This window comes from Esox lucius, chromosome 13, assembly GCF_011004845.1.
Source record: "Esox lucius isolate fEsoLuc1 chromosome 13, fEsoLuc1.pri, whole genome shotgun sequence".
Classification (NCBI taxonomy): Eukaryota; Metazoa; Chordata; class Actinopteri; order Esociformes; family Esocidae; genus Esox; species Esox lucius.
In genome coordinates, this window is record NC_047581.1 from 17,250,439 (window position 1) to 17,265,584 (window position 15,146).

The 15,146-nt window shown below is 40.3% G+C and overlaps 1 protein-coding gene across 14 annotated transcripts in view; it reads left to right on the top strand.

Annotated features, from left to right (window-relative positions):
- fgfr1a (fibroblast growth factor receptor 1a) overlaps window positions 1–10,685 on the top strand; it is a 39,362-nt gene extending 28,677 nt beyond the window's left edge. For 5 of the 14 annotated variants that reach the window (XM_020052711.3, XM_020052714.3, XM_020052717.3 and 2 more), the window contains 10 exons: window positions 939–1,135; window positions 1,501–1,646; window positions 1,779–1,900; window positions 2,555–2,665; window positions 6,438–6,664; window positions 6,739–6,861; window positions 8,431–8,501; window positions 8,631–8,768; window positions 8,966–9,071; window positions 9,276–10,685. In XM_020052711.3, coding sequence (XP_019908270.2) covers window positions 939–1,135; window positions 1,501–1,646; window positions 1,779–1,900; window positions 2,555–2,665; window positions 6,438–6,664; window positions 6,739–6,861; window positions 8,431–8,501; window positions 8,631–8,768; window positions 8,966–9,071; window positions 9,276–9,452 — 1,418 coding nt within the window. In that variant the 3' untranslated portion in view covers window positions 9,453–10,685. The remainder of the gene's footprint in view (window positions 1–938; window positions 1,136–1,500; window positions 1,647–1,778; window positions 1,901–2,554; window positions 2,666–6,437; window positions 6,665–6,738; window positions 6,862–8,430; window positions 8,502–8,630; window positions 8,769–8,965; window positions 9,072–9,275) is intronic. The other 9 variants (XM_010875979.5, XM_010875980.5, XM_010875982.5 and 6 more) reach the window with 5 other exon arrangements.
- The last annotated feature ends 4,461 nt before the right edge of the window (window positions 10,686–15,146 follow it).

Sequence of the window (15,146 nt, forward strand, 5' to 3'; positions counted from 1 at the left end):
GGAAGGGAAATTTATCTGGTTGCTGAGCGTTTGTCTAGATATCAAGTTTTTTGTCATTTGGTCTATAGACACGAGCAGCTCACTTGTTGCTGGTGTTGGTATGATTCTGATCTTTGAGATGTCCAATAGGTTAATTTGAATCTATTGATCAATTTTACAATGATACACTGATTCTGATCTGAATTGGAGATAATGGAGAAAAGTGGATTCAGGAATACAAGTTGTCATTTCTTGTGTACTTTCTCTCTTTTTAAAGCAAAATATGAGAAATTGTATGCCAGAATGACAAGGAACTCAATGTCAAAAGGAAATTAAGAGGGTAGCTGAAGTTAAACTATTGAATACATTCACTTTGTCTTCCTAAACTTGATATTCAAGGAATGAGCAGTATGTTTGAAAGATTTGTGTAAGTGTGCAGTGGCATGTTTCTGTAGGTCTGTGATGTTGCCAGTTGTCCAGAAAAACAGAGCTGTTTCAAGTACAAAATGAGTGCCAATTTTAGGAAACTGAAGTTTTAGTGTGTATCAGTTTTACTGTTTTTTTTTTTTAGTTTGTATAAGGCTCTGTTATTTGGGTTTGGACTTGGTTATTCGTTGTCAGTCGAATATGGCTGCTGGTCACACTGGCAAAGAATGTGGAGTGAAACCCTATGCTTGAAAGAAGCAATTATTGTGCCACAATAGGAGTTTGTGCTCTGTGCCAGTGGTGTCAAGGGCTCTGCTTTTCTGTACATGTCAGCTGAGTGGTCTTTGTGAATGTATCAGGGCCGTGTGTGTTTGTGGGTGTGTGTGCGCGTGTATTCAGAATGTATTACATGCTGGTGTGTGCCATGTTGTGTTGGTATCTGAGAATGCATGGACCTCTACTTGTGATGTGACCCTATATGGCTGACCTGCTGCCCCCTGTCCCATCGCCCCTATGGCATTGCCGTCATCCAGCAGTCCCCCGCTCCCCACCACCAACCAAACGTACCTGGAGGGTGCTGATCTACTGTGTGGGCTTCTTCCTCATTGCTGTCATGGTGGCCGTGGCTATCATCTTCAAGATGCGCAGCTCGTCCAAGAAGACTGACTTCAGTAGTGAGCTGGCTGTCCACAAGCTGGCCAAAAGCATTCCCCTGCGCAGACAGGTAACAGAAAGTAGATAGGGGTTTGAAGTCTATACCTTTTCTTGCTAGGTCTTTTGTAGTTTTCTCATCCCATTAGAAGTATTTTTAATCCCTTATAAATTGGAAGTGTTCATTATCTTGTGAAATCTTTTTAGTTTTGTTTCCCTAAAGTCAAGGCAAGTTGGTGAGTAGAGGGCAGGTTTTTGCCTCAACCTACTCTCTGCTTCTGGTGGCATTAATGTTGTTTTGGTTGTACAATTCGGTCTACCAGCACGATAAGTCAAGTTTTGGGGGTTTACCACATGGTCCCCTTCTGTCCACACTGGACAACTTTCTATCTTTCCAATCCTGGTTCCACTATAAGAGAGTAATGCCAGGCTTCTGTTATCCAGGTTTCGGTAGACTCTAGCTCCTCCCTCCACTCTGGAGTGATGTTGGTGCGCCCCTCTCGCCTCTCCTCCAGCGGCTCTCCTATGTTGACTGGGGTGTCTGAGTACGAACTGCCTCAGGACCCACGATGGGAACTGCCCAGGGACAGGTATGCAGATTATTAAAAAGCACCTAAAATACAGATTGCATTGTCATTCTCAATTGAATAGGAACATTCCCTGTCTATCACACTTTTCTCACGTGCTGTTGTCTTTTTTTTTTTGTCCTTCAACTCTCTTAGGCTGGTGCTGGGGAAGCCCCTGGGAGAAGGCTGCTTTGGCCAGGTGGTCATGGGAGAGGCTCTAGGGCTAGACCAAGAGAAGCCGAACAGGGTCACCAAAGTGGCCGTCAAGATGCTGAAATGTACGTTTGTCTGTTATACTAATATTTAGGCACATGGCTGGGTCTCATACTGCTTGTTGGGCAGTATTTCAAACCAGTTCTCATCAGAAAGCCACAACTGCTACTACAAGATGGGCAGAATTCCTATGACAGTCTCAAACTTGCTAATTTACAAACTCATTGGATGCATTTGCTTTTTATTGGGTTGTTTTGAATTATGTTTTGTCGCAATAACTCACAGGAGGTTAGATAAAAAAATTTGCTATATCATCTGTAAAGTTTGCACTGATCATTAGATTTTTTATTTTCTCTATCATGGCATTATCAGAATGTATTTAGGTGCTCAAAACATCTATTCTCAAAGACAACCCTAAACACAACCCAATAATCTGCAAATGCATCCAATAAGTTGGTAGAATAAATGTTTGATAGTCATTTCATTGCTAAGAATATAACAAAATACAAAACATTTGACTACTGATTAAACTAGAGGTTAATACACTTTTGGCCAAAATAAAACTGAATGATGGATTGATTTGCTGAATAATGAAATGAAAATGCAAGCAGAAGTGCAAAATAACTGATTAAAAAGTATATATTTTGTTCATGGCCGTTAATGCTTATTGTATGTTGTAATGAGTCAAAAGAAAAATTAATTTTATATTTTTTCCTCAGCTGACGCTACAGAGAAAGACCTGTCAGACCTGATCTCAGAGATGGAGATGATGAAGATCATTGGGAAGCACAAAAACATCATTAACCTGCTGGGAGCCTGCACCCAGGACGGTAGGTCTCAAATGCACAGACGCCCTTTGTTCACACAAATGCACAGACATCCTTTAGTAAACCCGAGAACTAGGGATTTGTATACATCCTTACATTTCATGACAATGTGATATGTACTGTATAATTTTTTTTAATACAATGAAGAAATAAGTTTCAGTTTGAAACTATTTTGTACGATAGTTATTAGTTCCTCAGTTAGAGGAACTAATAAATGCAATTTAGTTAGATTCCATATCATTTTAATAAATAATTTTTACTAGATACATTCTTCATTTGAACTGATTTGATGTTCCATGGATACATTTACTAATCTTTAATTGCCTGGTAATAAATCTTAGTGTTCACATGATATGTTAAGGATGATCTTAATCATGCACCAACATGTTAACACCTATAACGTCAGTAAAAAAGAAATCCAAATGCTATATTTTTGTCATTATTTTCTTTTAAAGCTGGGTCTCTTTAGACAGTTCATCCAATGCCACAGACATACACTTTATACTCAGTATCACAGCCGACTGCTGGGTTAAGTGACTGAGGGTGCAGATTAAATCAGCAAGGGATATCATTTTTATTCAGTTCTAGCTTTGAAATATTATTGAATTATTGTCACTCTACCAGAAGAATCAAAGTTCAAATGCTGAGACCATTGTGTGATTTGAGGTGACGAGTTGGCGAGAAAAGTATAGCTTTATCTCAGCTATGCACCATGAACACTAAATAAACTAATAAGGCATTATTGGCAATAGAGGCTACAAGACAGACAGCTGGCACAGCTGTCTTACCAAAATAATAATTTAATTAAACGCTTAAAGTAGCGTGTGAATACATTCACAAGCAGCATGGCCTACTACATTTTAGATGCATATAAACCCAGCTGTGTTATAGTACAGTATATCCAACCACCAATCCCCCTCCTCACACCAGCAGACCTTTTTAAGAGAATCCTGGAACGGATGCGTCATAACAGAGCCAAACAGAGGAAAATCATGCCACTCCGCTATAACAAGTTATGTTATGATATGACACGATACACTTCTGTGAATCAAATTTGCTGTAGTGGTTTGATGGTACTACAGCGGCCTGTTGCCCTCCTCCTTTGTATGGGTACTTTGGCAGGCAAATTAACTGGTTTGAGTTAGTTAATTGGCTATGGCTATTTGCAAACAATTTATTTTTATAGCTAGCTAAAAAAAAGTTACTAAACTATTTCCTGGTATATGTGTTGAGTGAAGCGGTAAACTTGACCCTGCATTTAAAAAATAAAAATTTGGAAATATTGCAGATGTACAGCCTAACACAGATTGCAGAAAGTTGTGAAATGGAGGCATTGATTTTGAAAATATGACTGATCATGCAAAAACACATCATAATGATAACAGAATGGCCCTGATCAAAAGTTTAAATACCCTTGAATGTTTGGCCTTGTTACAGACACATAAGATGACACACACAGGTGATCATGGAAATTAAAGGTGTATTTCCCACACCTGTAGCTTTTTAAATTGCAATGAATGTCTATGTATAAATAGTCTGAGTTTGTTAGCTCTCGTGTGGATGCACTCAGCAGGCTAGATACTGAGCCATGGGGAGCAGAAAAGAACTGTCAAATGGCCTGCGTAACATGGTATTGGAACTTTATAAAGATAGAAAAGGATATAAAAAGATATTCAAAGCCTTGTGAATGCCAGTCAGTACTGTTCATTCACTTATTAAGAAGTGGAGGGGGGCTCTAAAGTCACAGGGAATCTTGTGAAAATCGATGGTGAGATGAATGTAGCATGTTAAATACTGGCAGACAATTTGCATTCTGCACAAAAGCGTCACATGGGACGCTCTTGTACTTTCCAGCACGACAATGACCCTAAGCACAAGGTCGTGTTGACCCTCTGGTGGTTAGAATAGAAAAGAGTGAAGGTGGCCATCACAGTCTCCTGACCTTAATATAATCGAGCCACTCTGGGGAGATCTCAAACGTGCGGTTCATGCAAGACGACCAAAGACTTTGAATTTGGACAAGAATTTGGGTCCTCATAGACAACTATTACAAAAGACTGAACACTGTCATTGACGCTAAAGGGGGCAATACACAGTATTAAAAACTAAGGGTATGCAGACTTTTGAACAGGGGATATGTAAAAAAAATATATATATTTGTTGCCATTTTGTATTATGATTGTGCCATTCTGTTATGACCTACAGTTGAATGTGAATCCCATAAGAAATAAAAGACATGTTTTGCCTGCTCACTCATGTTTTCTTTACAAATAGTACATTTATTACCAAGGGTATGCAAACATTTGAGCACAACTGTATAGGGACATGAAATTAAATCTGAAGCACCTAAAATTTCCAAAATGGGGCTAAACCAACCTCTTTAAAAAAATAAATAATAATTACAGACCATTAAATAGCTGTGAATGTTTAGATCATTCCTGAAGACATTTGTGATTTTAAAGTGTATTGAGACTTTTTGGATTCTTCCAGTGCAAAACCACAAAAAGCATTGCATGTTCAAAACCGTATGATAAAAATATGCATGGCATGAGTATGGAATTCTGACATTGAGCTCTCAGTTTGTGATGAACACAGCTGCTGCCAAGGGTTTCCATATGTTTCAAATCTTCACTGACAAGCCCTGGCACCATGTGCTGTGTTTTGCTGGGGAAGAACATTAGCCTGCTGTGAACATTGCAGATCTCTCTGACCTAAACACAATCAAAGTAGGCTGTTTTTGTTACACCTTTTAATTCAAAACATTAATTCTGCATGGATTTCCAGATAGGAATAACATCAGTAAAATGTATTTGTCAAATAGTTGTCAAATCTTTGCATTGACTATTGATAATGGTTAGAATATTGACTACAAATTAAGTGCAATTGTTAAGGTATCATTATTTTTATTATTCATTTGTTTTATGCTTTGTTGTGTCTTTATTCTGTGATTTGTAATGGTGTTTTTCCCAGATCACCAAATAGCTATCCAGATAAAATTTTCTGTTTTATTGGCATGTTAGATGCAGCTGTTGATTATAATTCACAGCGTAAAGATGTAGTGTGGGACTTTCACGATGAAGAAACATTTTAAACTCCTTAGCTAGATGGGTGAAATGTTTACAGGGGTGTCTGAATGTAGTCGGGCCCTCTAACTTTCTTGCATTTAGAAATGATTAAATACATTTTGCACACAATCGATCTTCACACAATACTCCATAAACACTACCAAAAACAGTCTAAGCATCAATTGCTGCCAAAGGTGCTCCTAAAACATACTGAATAAAGAGACTGAATACTTATGTACATGAGATTAAGTAGTTGACATTTCAATAAATTGGTACATGTAAACTATTCCTATATGCTTCAAGCTAACGGACTGCTGCAAAAGAGCTTAAGGTTTAATAACTAGCAAGGTGTCATGTCATGATCTTAATACTTGTTATTTATAGGGCTGATTTTGTAAATGGTGGTTGGACCCAGTCTATTCAAGCAATGCACAAGTAGAGTAGCTCATGTAGTTAGCAACTAAAGCTATTTGGCTAGCTTGATTAGTTTATTTATCAAATCAGCAGCTGGATGCCTCTCTCTACTGTACTGCACTGTAAGCCCTCACTGTGGGATGCATTATCTATGGTTAGACAAACAAGCAAAAGAATGTGGAGTTGTATTTGAACAAACCATGGATTGTATCCTCCAAGAAAGAAAATGCTGGAATATAAATTGTTGTGGCACTGTTTTGGATAAATGGTGAGTGACCCTTTCACTCCCTCTCCAGGTCCTCTCTATGTTATTGTGGAGTATGCCTCCAAGGGCAACCTTCGGGAGTATCTGAGAGCACGGCGTCCACCAGGCATGGAGTATTGCTACAACCCTGACCAGGTTCCCATAGAGAACATGTCTATTAAGGACCTGGTGTCCTGTGCCTACCAGGTTGCCCGTGGCATGGAGTACCTGTCCTCTAAGAAGGTAACATCAGGATCTGACTCAACCTACATCAGCACAGTTGAGTACAGCAATGAAAAGATGCAATCAGTGTTCTGGGTCACTAGACCTAGTTGTTATTTGTCGATGTGCAGTGTATCCACAGAGACCTGGCAGCCCGTAACGTGCTAGTGACGGAAGACAATGTAATGAAGATTGCAGACTTTGGCCTGGCCAGAGATATCCACCATATTGACTATTATAAAAAGACTACCAATGTAAGTATGCCACTAATTACCTGTAGTGGTAAGAAAGAGTTAACGTTTGTAAACCCTTTATATCTGTATTTCACAATTACACAAGCATTCGTTATTTATTTATTTAATGAGGAAATTCAGCATACTTTTTCCTAAAAATAAATCGAATGTGAACCTCATGTCTAATCAGTTAATCAGCATCATATCAAACTGGTAATGAACATATTTACCACAGTGCTTCAAGCAATTCCGCTATCAATGTTTGTTAATAGGCCTCTCTAAATTCCCTCTCAGTTTTTAGCTGCAAAGCAAATGTTCAACCATGAGCATCAACCTTTCAATAGTACATTTAAAAAAAGCATTTAAGCCCTTGGGCAAGACAGTCTTATCTAAAGCAACTTACAGCACTGAATGCATAAATGTTCCTACTTGTCACCCACCCTGGTGTTGCAAGCTCTATGATCTTATCAAGTGATCTACATGGAACCATGAGTTTTGAAGTGCAGTGACACTTTAAAAAAAAAAAATGTGGCCCTGTATTGCAGCTGTTTGGATTTATACAATCACAATTAATCACATTTTAGAAGTTGCTCCAAATTAAAAACATTTAAAAACCAGTGCATTATGTTAGTGTCACGCTTCCTGATAAGGTAGGCCTACTGAGCAGTGTTTGAACATAAAACGTTGTATAACAGATTTTAGACAACCTTACATTGAGGCATGTCATTGTAATACTCCTAATTTATAATGTTTTTTTTGGTGTAGAGTGACAAAATGTAAGCCATTTCTCTCAATGAACACCCAAGCCCATATACATTTAGCAAAAAAACGAATTCAGTTTCTACTTCAGAGATCTGTTGGAAATGCACAGTATGTTTAAGCAAATCCCTTTGCATTCAGCAAAGTGAGCTGTCTCGACAGTCACTGACTTGGTCTGTGATTGCTGCGCATAGTTGCTCTAGGGCAGAGGTGTCAAACCGGTTCCACGGAGGGCCGAGTGGCTGCAGGTTTTTGCTCTCTCCTTGTACTTGATTGGTTAATTAGGTCACTGATTGGTTAGTTTCTACCCTCACCTGGTTGTGTAGGTATGAACTAGGAACCAATTTATAGGAAAAACCAAAAACCTGCAGACACTCGGCCCTTTGTGGAACCGGTTCGACACCTGTGCTCTAGGGCCTCAGCATTGTCATATTCTGCTAGTATTCTGGCAGTCCAGGTCTATTCTGGGGTCTTTTTGCCTGTGATATTCAGGCCTATCACCAGGCGTCTTTACTTGCAGCTTTTACAGTAGGTTTCAAAAATGTTATGCTGCTGAAGGTGCAATAGAAGGTTACTTAGTTGTAGTCGTTTTCCAAACAAAAGGGTTTATGAGCTAATGTAATGTAAAGGTTTAGCACGCGATCTAACCGGATCAGATCACATTTTAAGTAACATTTGTGTTAATATACAGAAAATGCTAGTTTCAAAATCTTTTTCTCACCCCACTATACATGAGCCATACCGATTCAATATTATAATGGACTATAATTACCCTATTCGATCACCGATGTAGCAAATGCATGTTAGGAAATTAACACGTTTAACCCACAGGGTCGTTTACCAGTCAAGTGGATGGCCCCAGAAGCTCTATTTGACCGGATATACACCCACCAAAGTGATGTGTGAGTGTGGATCGCTAACTTTTTTTAAATACACCATTAGTTGAAATGGGCAGAAATTGGGCACTTGCCTGGAAAGATGTGCCATATGTGTTGACTTATGGGACGGGTTCCGTACCACTTTCTCTGCAGATGGTCTTTTGGGGTGCTGCTGTGGGAGATCTTCACCCTGGGGGGCTCTCCATACCCAGGAGTCCCTGTGGAAGAGCTGTTTAAGCTGCTAAAGGAGGGCCACCGTATGGACAAGCCATCCACCTGCACTCATGAATTGTAAGCCTCCTTCCTCAGTGTTCTAGCATTAGACTGGATACTGTAGGTCTATCACAGACCTCAGGAATGCAGCATCAGCCAAGATATTGTTCTTTAATAACTGAAAGACAGACAAGCCAGCAGAATTATCTGACTACCTTTTTTGTTCTCATAACTCTTCTCTGTGGTCTAAGTACTGTCTCTTTCTACTCCCACAGATACATGATGATGAGGGACTGCTGGCATGCTGTTCCCTCCCACCGCCCCACATTCAAGCAGCTGGTGGAAGACTTGGACCGCACCCTGGCCATGACGTCCAACCAGGTGAGCCCCACCACTGAACTGGTAACATGTCAACTGTTAACAGAACTAACACACTCACATCCATGTGCTACTGTAAGGACTTTACACTGAAGGTTTCGAAAAGCCAACTATCTGTATTTCAGTGCAAAATGTGAAGCCAGATATGAGTGTTCTGGCCCGTTTGTCCTGTCTTCTCCCATGAATGCCTTCATATCGTGTTTGCAGGAGTACTTGGAGCTGTTTGTGCCTCTAGACCAGTATTCCCCCAACTACCCGGACACTCGCAGCTCCACCTGCTCCTCGGGCGAGGACTCTGTTTTCTCCCACGATGCAGGGGCTGAGGAGCCCTGCCTGCCAAAGTTCCCTCCCCACTCCAACGGGGTGGCCCTGAAAAAGCGTTGATACCTCACTACCCTCAGATGACTGTCATCCACTGTCCCGGTAATGACACTTCCCACTCTCCTAGAGACTAAGCAACACATCAGTGACGTTGTATACATGACTGACTTTTGAAACTAAAAGGCGTCAAGGGTCAGGTCTGGATCAGTTCTCTTGACTTGAGGTTGAGGTGGGAAATGTAATATTTTTGGGGAACTTTGTATGGCTGGGATTGTCTTTGTATGTCCCAATCTGCGCAAGCAAAGGAAAGACTTATGTCTCCAATATGGGCATTTCAAAGGGAATGAGAGAAACAGACAGGACTGAGCTGAAATGAATTATTCATTGGATGTATTGGAGTTAGAATCATGTCTGTATTTTTACAATGTTCCATCCACAACAAATGAAAGCATTTAGCTTTTTAGACCAAATCCACAGATTACCAAGGGATATTCCTACCTTGTATGTAATGTTTATGTTGGTTCAGTCAGTTAATTTACTCAAACAACTCGTTTGTAAATACAGTTAGAATTGTATAAATATGAATATATATTTGCAAAGTGCTCTTGTTTTTACCAGATTTTTTTTTTGTACAATGATGCTAATGTTTGATCGATGTGCATATAATCTATACTGGGAGTGCTACATGAAATTACATTTTAATTGTATTGAATATTACCTGGCCAATTTTTACGGATTCTCAATTGTCAGCTTTGCTTTCCCCTTTAATTACTGAAATGCTTATCCATTAATGAAAACATTAATTGTATTTTTCTTTCCTGTCATTTCTTTCAGATACAAATGTTTTTTGTGATATTACCTGCAATGCAATGTTATTCCTAGTTGTGTATGGAGTCAGAAATGTAAAAAATATAATAATCCATGCAGTTTGTGTGCATGTGTTAAGCCAGTCATTTATGTACCTCTCCTTATTCAGGATCAGTTGTTTATTTGAAGCATGATCCCCAATCTAAATATTTCTAGTTGTTAGCTATGCTTATATAAATGAACCAGGATGATATGCTTCAGAAAACACCATGCACTTTCTTTGTGCATGCCTCTGTCATGTAATTAACTGATCCTCTCCCGTAACAAGAGGCCCATTTGTGTTCAGGGATCTTCTGATAAAGGTTTGCAGAGTACGTACTGTATATCATTGTAAAAGGATTACATTAAATACAATTCTATAGAACAACATTTATAATTAAAGCTGCTTTCAGATTTTAAAATAACTTAATAAACAGGTCCATAAATCTAGATTTTCTTTGTGCTATGAATTGTGTTTACAGTGAAAATGTGGGCCACTTTAATATCCTACCCATTTTGTACATGTTGCTGTGAGCAATTTTAAATATACAAAAGCCTTGTTGACATTGGAAGAAATGTCTGCTAGTGCAGTCATGGGCAGCCATAAACATGTCATTTACTGCAGTGTGAATGGCTTGGTTTGGCTGGGTGTCAAGAGTTCATCAGCCTCCACATCCCCTAATATCCTCATTCTCCTCTGGGTTCCTGCTTTAAGCTTTTACTGCTTGGGTCACTTGAACAAGAGTTTCATACTACCTGTAATGCTAATGAGAAACCTGGAACAATGCAAGAACAAATAGGTTTCTGTTTGATGTATGAGCTCCAGGATTGTATCCTTTGACTGTGTAGTAGAACTGAATTATGAATGTCTACATTTGACATATACGGACACAGTTTAACGTTCATAAAAATGCCTGGGCTGTTTCTGATGGCCAAAGGAGGTCTGTTGATCCAGAACATGCCAAACATAAGTTGGTGACATGTATTGTGAATATATAGGCCATGGAAGAATTGGGACATTTTTAACTTCCATGATTTCTATTAAGATCTTTGCAACATTGGGGGACATGAGGGGACTGTGGTGGATCAATAACACAACAATGGGTAAAGTTCAAGTTTATTTGTCATTACACATTAACAACAGTGTTACTGGTAATTAAATTCTTGATTTACAAAAACCTCCTCAATACTGTAAGTAATCAAGATGCAAGAAATACAGGGAATAAAAAAATTGTCTTAGAAGATAAACAAGTAATACAAAAAGATAAGTGGTAATACTGTCTGACTTTTGCAGATTTCAGTATTCAGCAGGTAATGGCATTTCCTCTTGTGCAGTAGTACATTATAATATGTATATAATAACAATTGTACAATTTTACTGTGCAATGGTGCAACTTAACCATTGTAATAAATGAGGTTTCATGTGCAATAGATTCAGTACAATGATTGTGTACATAATGGCACCAACCAGAATATCAAGTTCATTGATCCTGGGTAAGTGTAAGGTGACTAGGGGAGTAAGTATAAGGTACCAAGTGTAATGGGACCGGTGTGTAGTCCAAGTAAATGGGAGCAAATGTAGTGGCCTATTTTGATGAGTATTGGAATCGGGAGGTGGGAGGATGCTCAAAAATCTGTCAGTCTTACGGCCTGGGGGTAGAAGCAGTCCCGGGAACGTTTTTGTTGTGGACCTGATGCTCCTGGACTTCCTGCCAGATCGACTGAGTGATTACAGTTCATGGCTTGTTTGACTGAGTTCACTGATGAAGCACAGGGCCTTCCTTCTACAACTGAGTGTACAAGTCCTACAGAGCTGGCAGGTCAGTCTTGACCACCCTCTGTTGAGCATCAGTCAAGGGAAGTGCAATTGCCATACCAGACTGTAATACAGCCAGTCAGGGATACACCTGATGGTGCACCTGTAGATTTTGGTGAGTATCCTGGAGTCCAAGTCAAACCTCTTTAGTCGGCGCTGACAAGAATTGGGAGAGCAGGACCAATCGTCGTCAATGTTGACCCCAAGGAGCCTGATGCTGCTGACTCCACTGAAAACCCATGGATGTGGATAGGGGCTTGGCTTGTCCTCTCTTCATGTAGTCAACAATCAGATCCTTCGTTTTGCTGACTTTGAGCTCGAGGTTGTTATCCCGACACCATGATGACAGGGTTCTCACCTCTATAGGCTGTCTCGTCATTATCGGAGATGAGGCCAATGCAGGTGGTGTCGTCAACTAACTTAATGATGTTGGAGTAGTGTGTGAACCGGGAGTAGAGGATGGGACTGAGCACAGCCCAGTGAGACACCAGTGCTGAGAGTCAGTGTGGAGCTGCCTATCTGGCCAGGTGGTTCTCATCTCTGCATTAGAACTGCCATCGAGAAAAGGTGATCATTTGACTAATCTGTTACAAAGATGGTGAGAATAAGAATAGAAATGCTCTTCCCTGAGATGCTTTCAGATAGTTTGTGCAGAAATTCTTCAGTTGAATGATTGCTCAGCTTAATGAGACGTCGGGGTGGTCTCCGTTGATGTTGCAGCTGAGGGGCTGCTTGGACATACTGTCAATTCACAGAAATTATGTGGGAGACAGCTAATGGTGTGGCACAAGATTAGATTGTTCAGTATACACGTAATTGTGATGATATAAATACTATGGACATGGTGCAGTTCAGAGGGCTTTCATGATGGTATCTGGTGGGAAGCTTCTTTTAAACATTAAAAGTTTAAACGTAGACTGAACATGGCAAATTGTTTACCACAAAATAGTGGAACCTAAAAAATGTATATACTCTAATCCATGTAATCTGTATATTGGTATTTTTATATTTCTGTATAACCTGCTGGCTTGGACAAGACATGTCAACTTTCTACAGTATTATTACAACAATCATGGCTGATGTATTTTAATTAGGACCTATTTTCAATGGTAGTATTTTATTGTTCACATACAATTAAAATCATAGTTCAACCTAGATTTAAATTTGGGTGAAATGTTGCTTACCCTGAGTTGGCCCATGGAGTCATTTTTTACAACAACCCATTATTTAACTCCGTCCCTGCCTAGAATTAGCATTATTAGCATTGTCCAGAGTCATTAATTTTAACTGCATCCTGAGCAACAAAAGCTGCATGAAAATGAGAATCTATCTCTATTCCTTTCCTGGTCAAAATGTTTTTTTTAATAAGTGGTTCCCAGAGGAAGAAGACCATGCATTTATGGTCCCTGGCACAAAAAGTCTGAGAAACTCTGTTCTACTGACATGCAAGGTTCTCTGCACTAATGGAGGGGATACCATGGACTCGTCGATCATGAAAGGTATTGGAAAAATCCAGCCTTTCTTGGGAGGAAGAGTAGACACTTTTGTCAGATGTGGAAGAGGAGTAAAGGAGTTGTCATTAATGTCAGAGAGGCAAATTAGTTGGTGTAGAAAGGAAAAGGAACTGCCTTCAACCAAGTCCTGTGGGACACCAGTAATGACAGCATGTGGTGCAGAAACGTTCATTCCATGTGGCAGGAGCAACGAGACCGATATCTTGCATTCCAGAAGTGTGTAATATAAATAACTCATGCTGACTTAGTCTGTTGTCATAAATGTATTTTCTGATAATTAGTGGATTGTCTGGCTGACACCAGCTCTCTTTGTCCTCCTACTTATATTTTTGTGTAATTATCTCGCAAGAAAAAACTAAAATTCCTGGCCTTTTTTAATGGACATTAGATAAGATTTAGATTAGATTAAACTTTACTGTCATTGAGCAAGTACAGTACAACAAAATGCAGTTTACGTCTAACCAGAAGTGCAAATAGAAGAGGGCAGAAAATTTACAAGTATTAAGTATATTCCTGAGCCTGCTGGTGTGAGAAATGAGAGGAAGGAGTGCAAACAGTTTGTGGCATGGATGCGAAGGTTCCCTGGTGACGCCGCGCTCACTGTGCAGACACCGCTTGCGCTGGAGGTCTACGATGGCTGGGAGCTGGGTACCCGTGATGTGCTGGGTTGTTTTCACCACTCGTTGCAGGGCCTTCGGGTCAGCTATGGTGCAGCCACCTAACCACACAGTGGTGCAGTTAGTCAGAATGCCCTCGAGTGTGCAGCGGTAGAAGTTCACAAGGACCTTTGAAGACAGACAGGCCTTCTTCAGCCTCCTCAAAAAGTACAGGCGCTGCCGTGCCTTTTTGACCAGGGCTGAGGTGTTGAGGGACCAGGAGAGGTCCTCGGAGATGTGGACACCCAGGAATTTTAAGCTGGGCACCCGCTCAACCTCAGTGCCATCAATGAGAACTGGGGCGTGACTGCAGCCTTTTGACTTCCTGTAATCCACAATTAGCTCTTTGGTTTTCTTTGCATTGACGGCCAGGTTGTTGTCAGTGCATCATGCCGCCAGGCACTTGACCTCCTCCCTTTAGGCTGACTCGTCATTGTCACTGATCAGGCCTACCAACGTGGTGTTGTCTTGCAAACTTGACAATGATGTTGGAACTGTGTACAGGAACGCAGAGGTGAAGAGGGAGTATGGGAAGGGGCTCAGCAAGCAGCCTTGTGGAACACCAGTGTTCAGTATCAGGGTGGAGGAGGTGAAGTTGTCTAACCTGACAGACTGGGGTCTGTTGGTTTGGAAGTCCAAAGTCCAGTTGCAGAGAGAGGGGCTGATCCCTAGGTCATGGAGTTTTTTGACCAGCCTAGAGGTGATGACTGTGTTATTATTATCATGTTAGTCTTGTGAGGCCATACTTCAAAATTGTCATGCCTCTTTGGAGGTCTTTTGTATTTCAAAAATTGTTTGAATGGTCCACTAGCTTCCATCGTTAAGATTTTGACTGGAAGTAACTTTTCAAGAAACCTCCCCCAACAAAAGCCTTGAATGTGTGCTAGGTGTTCTGTTTGTTAATCACTACTTTTTCTGACTGGAT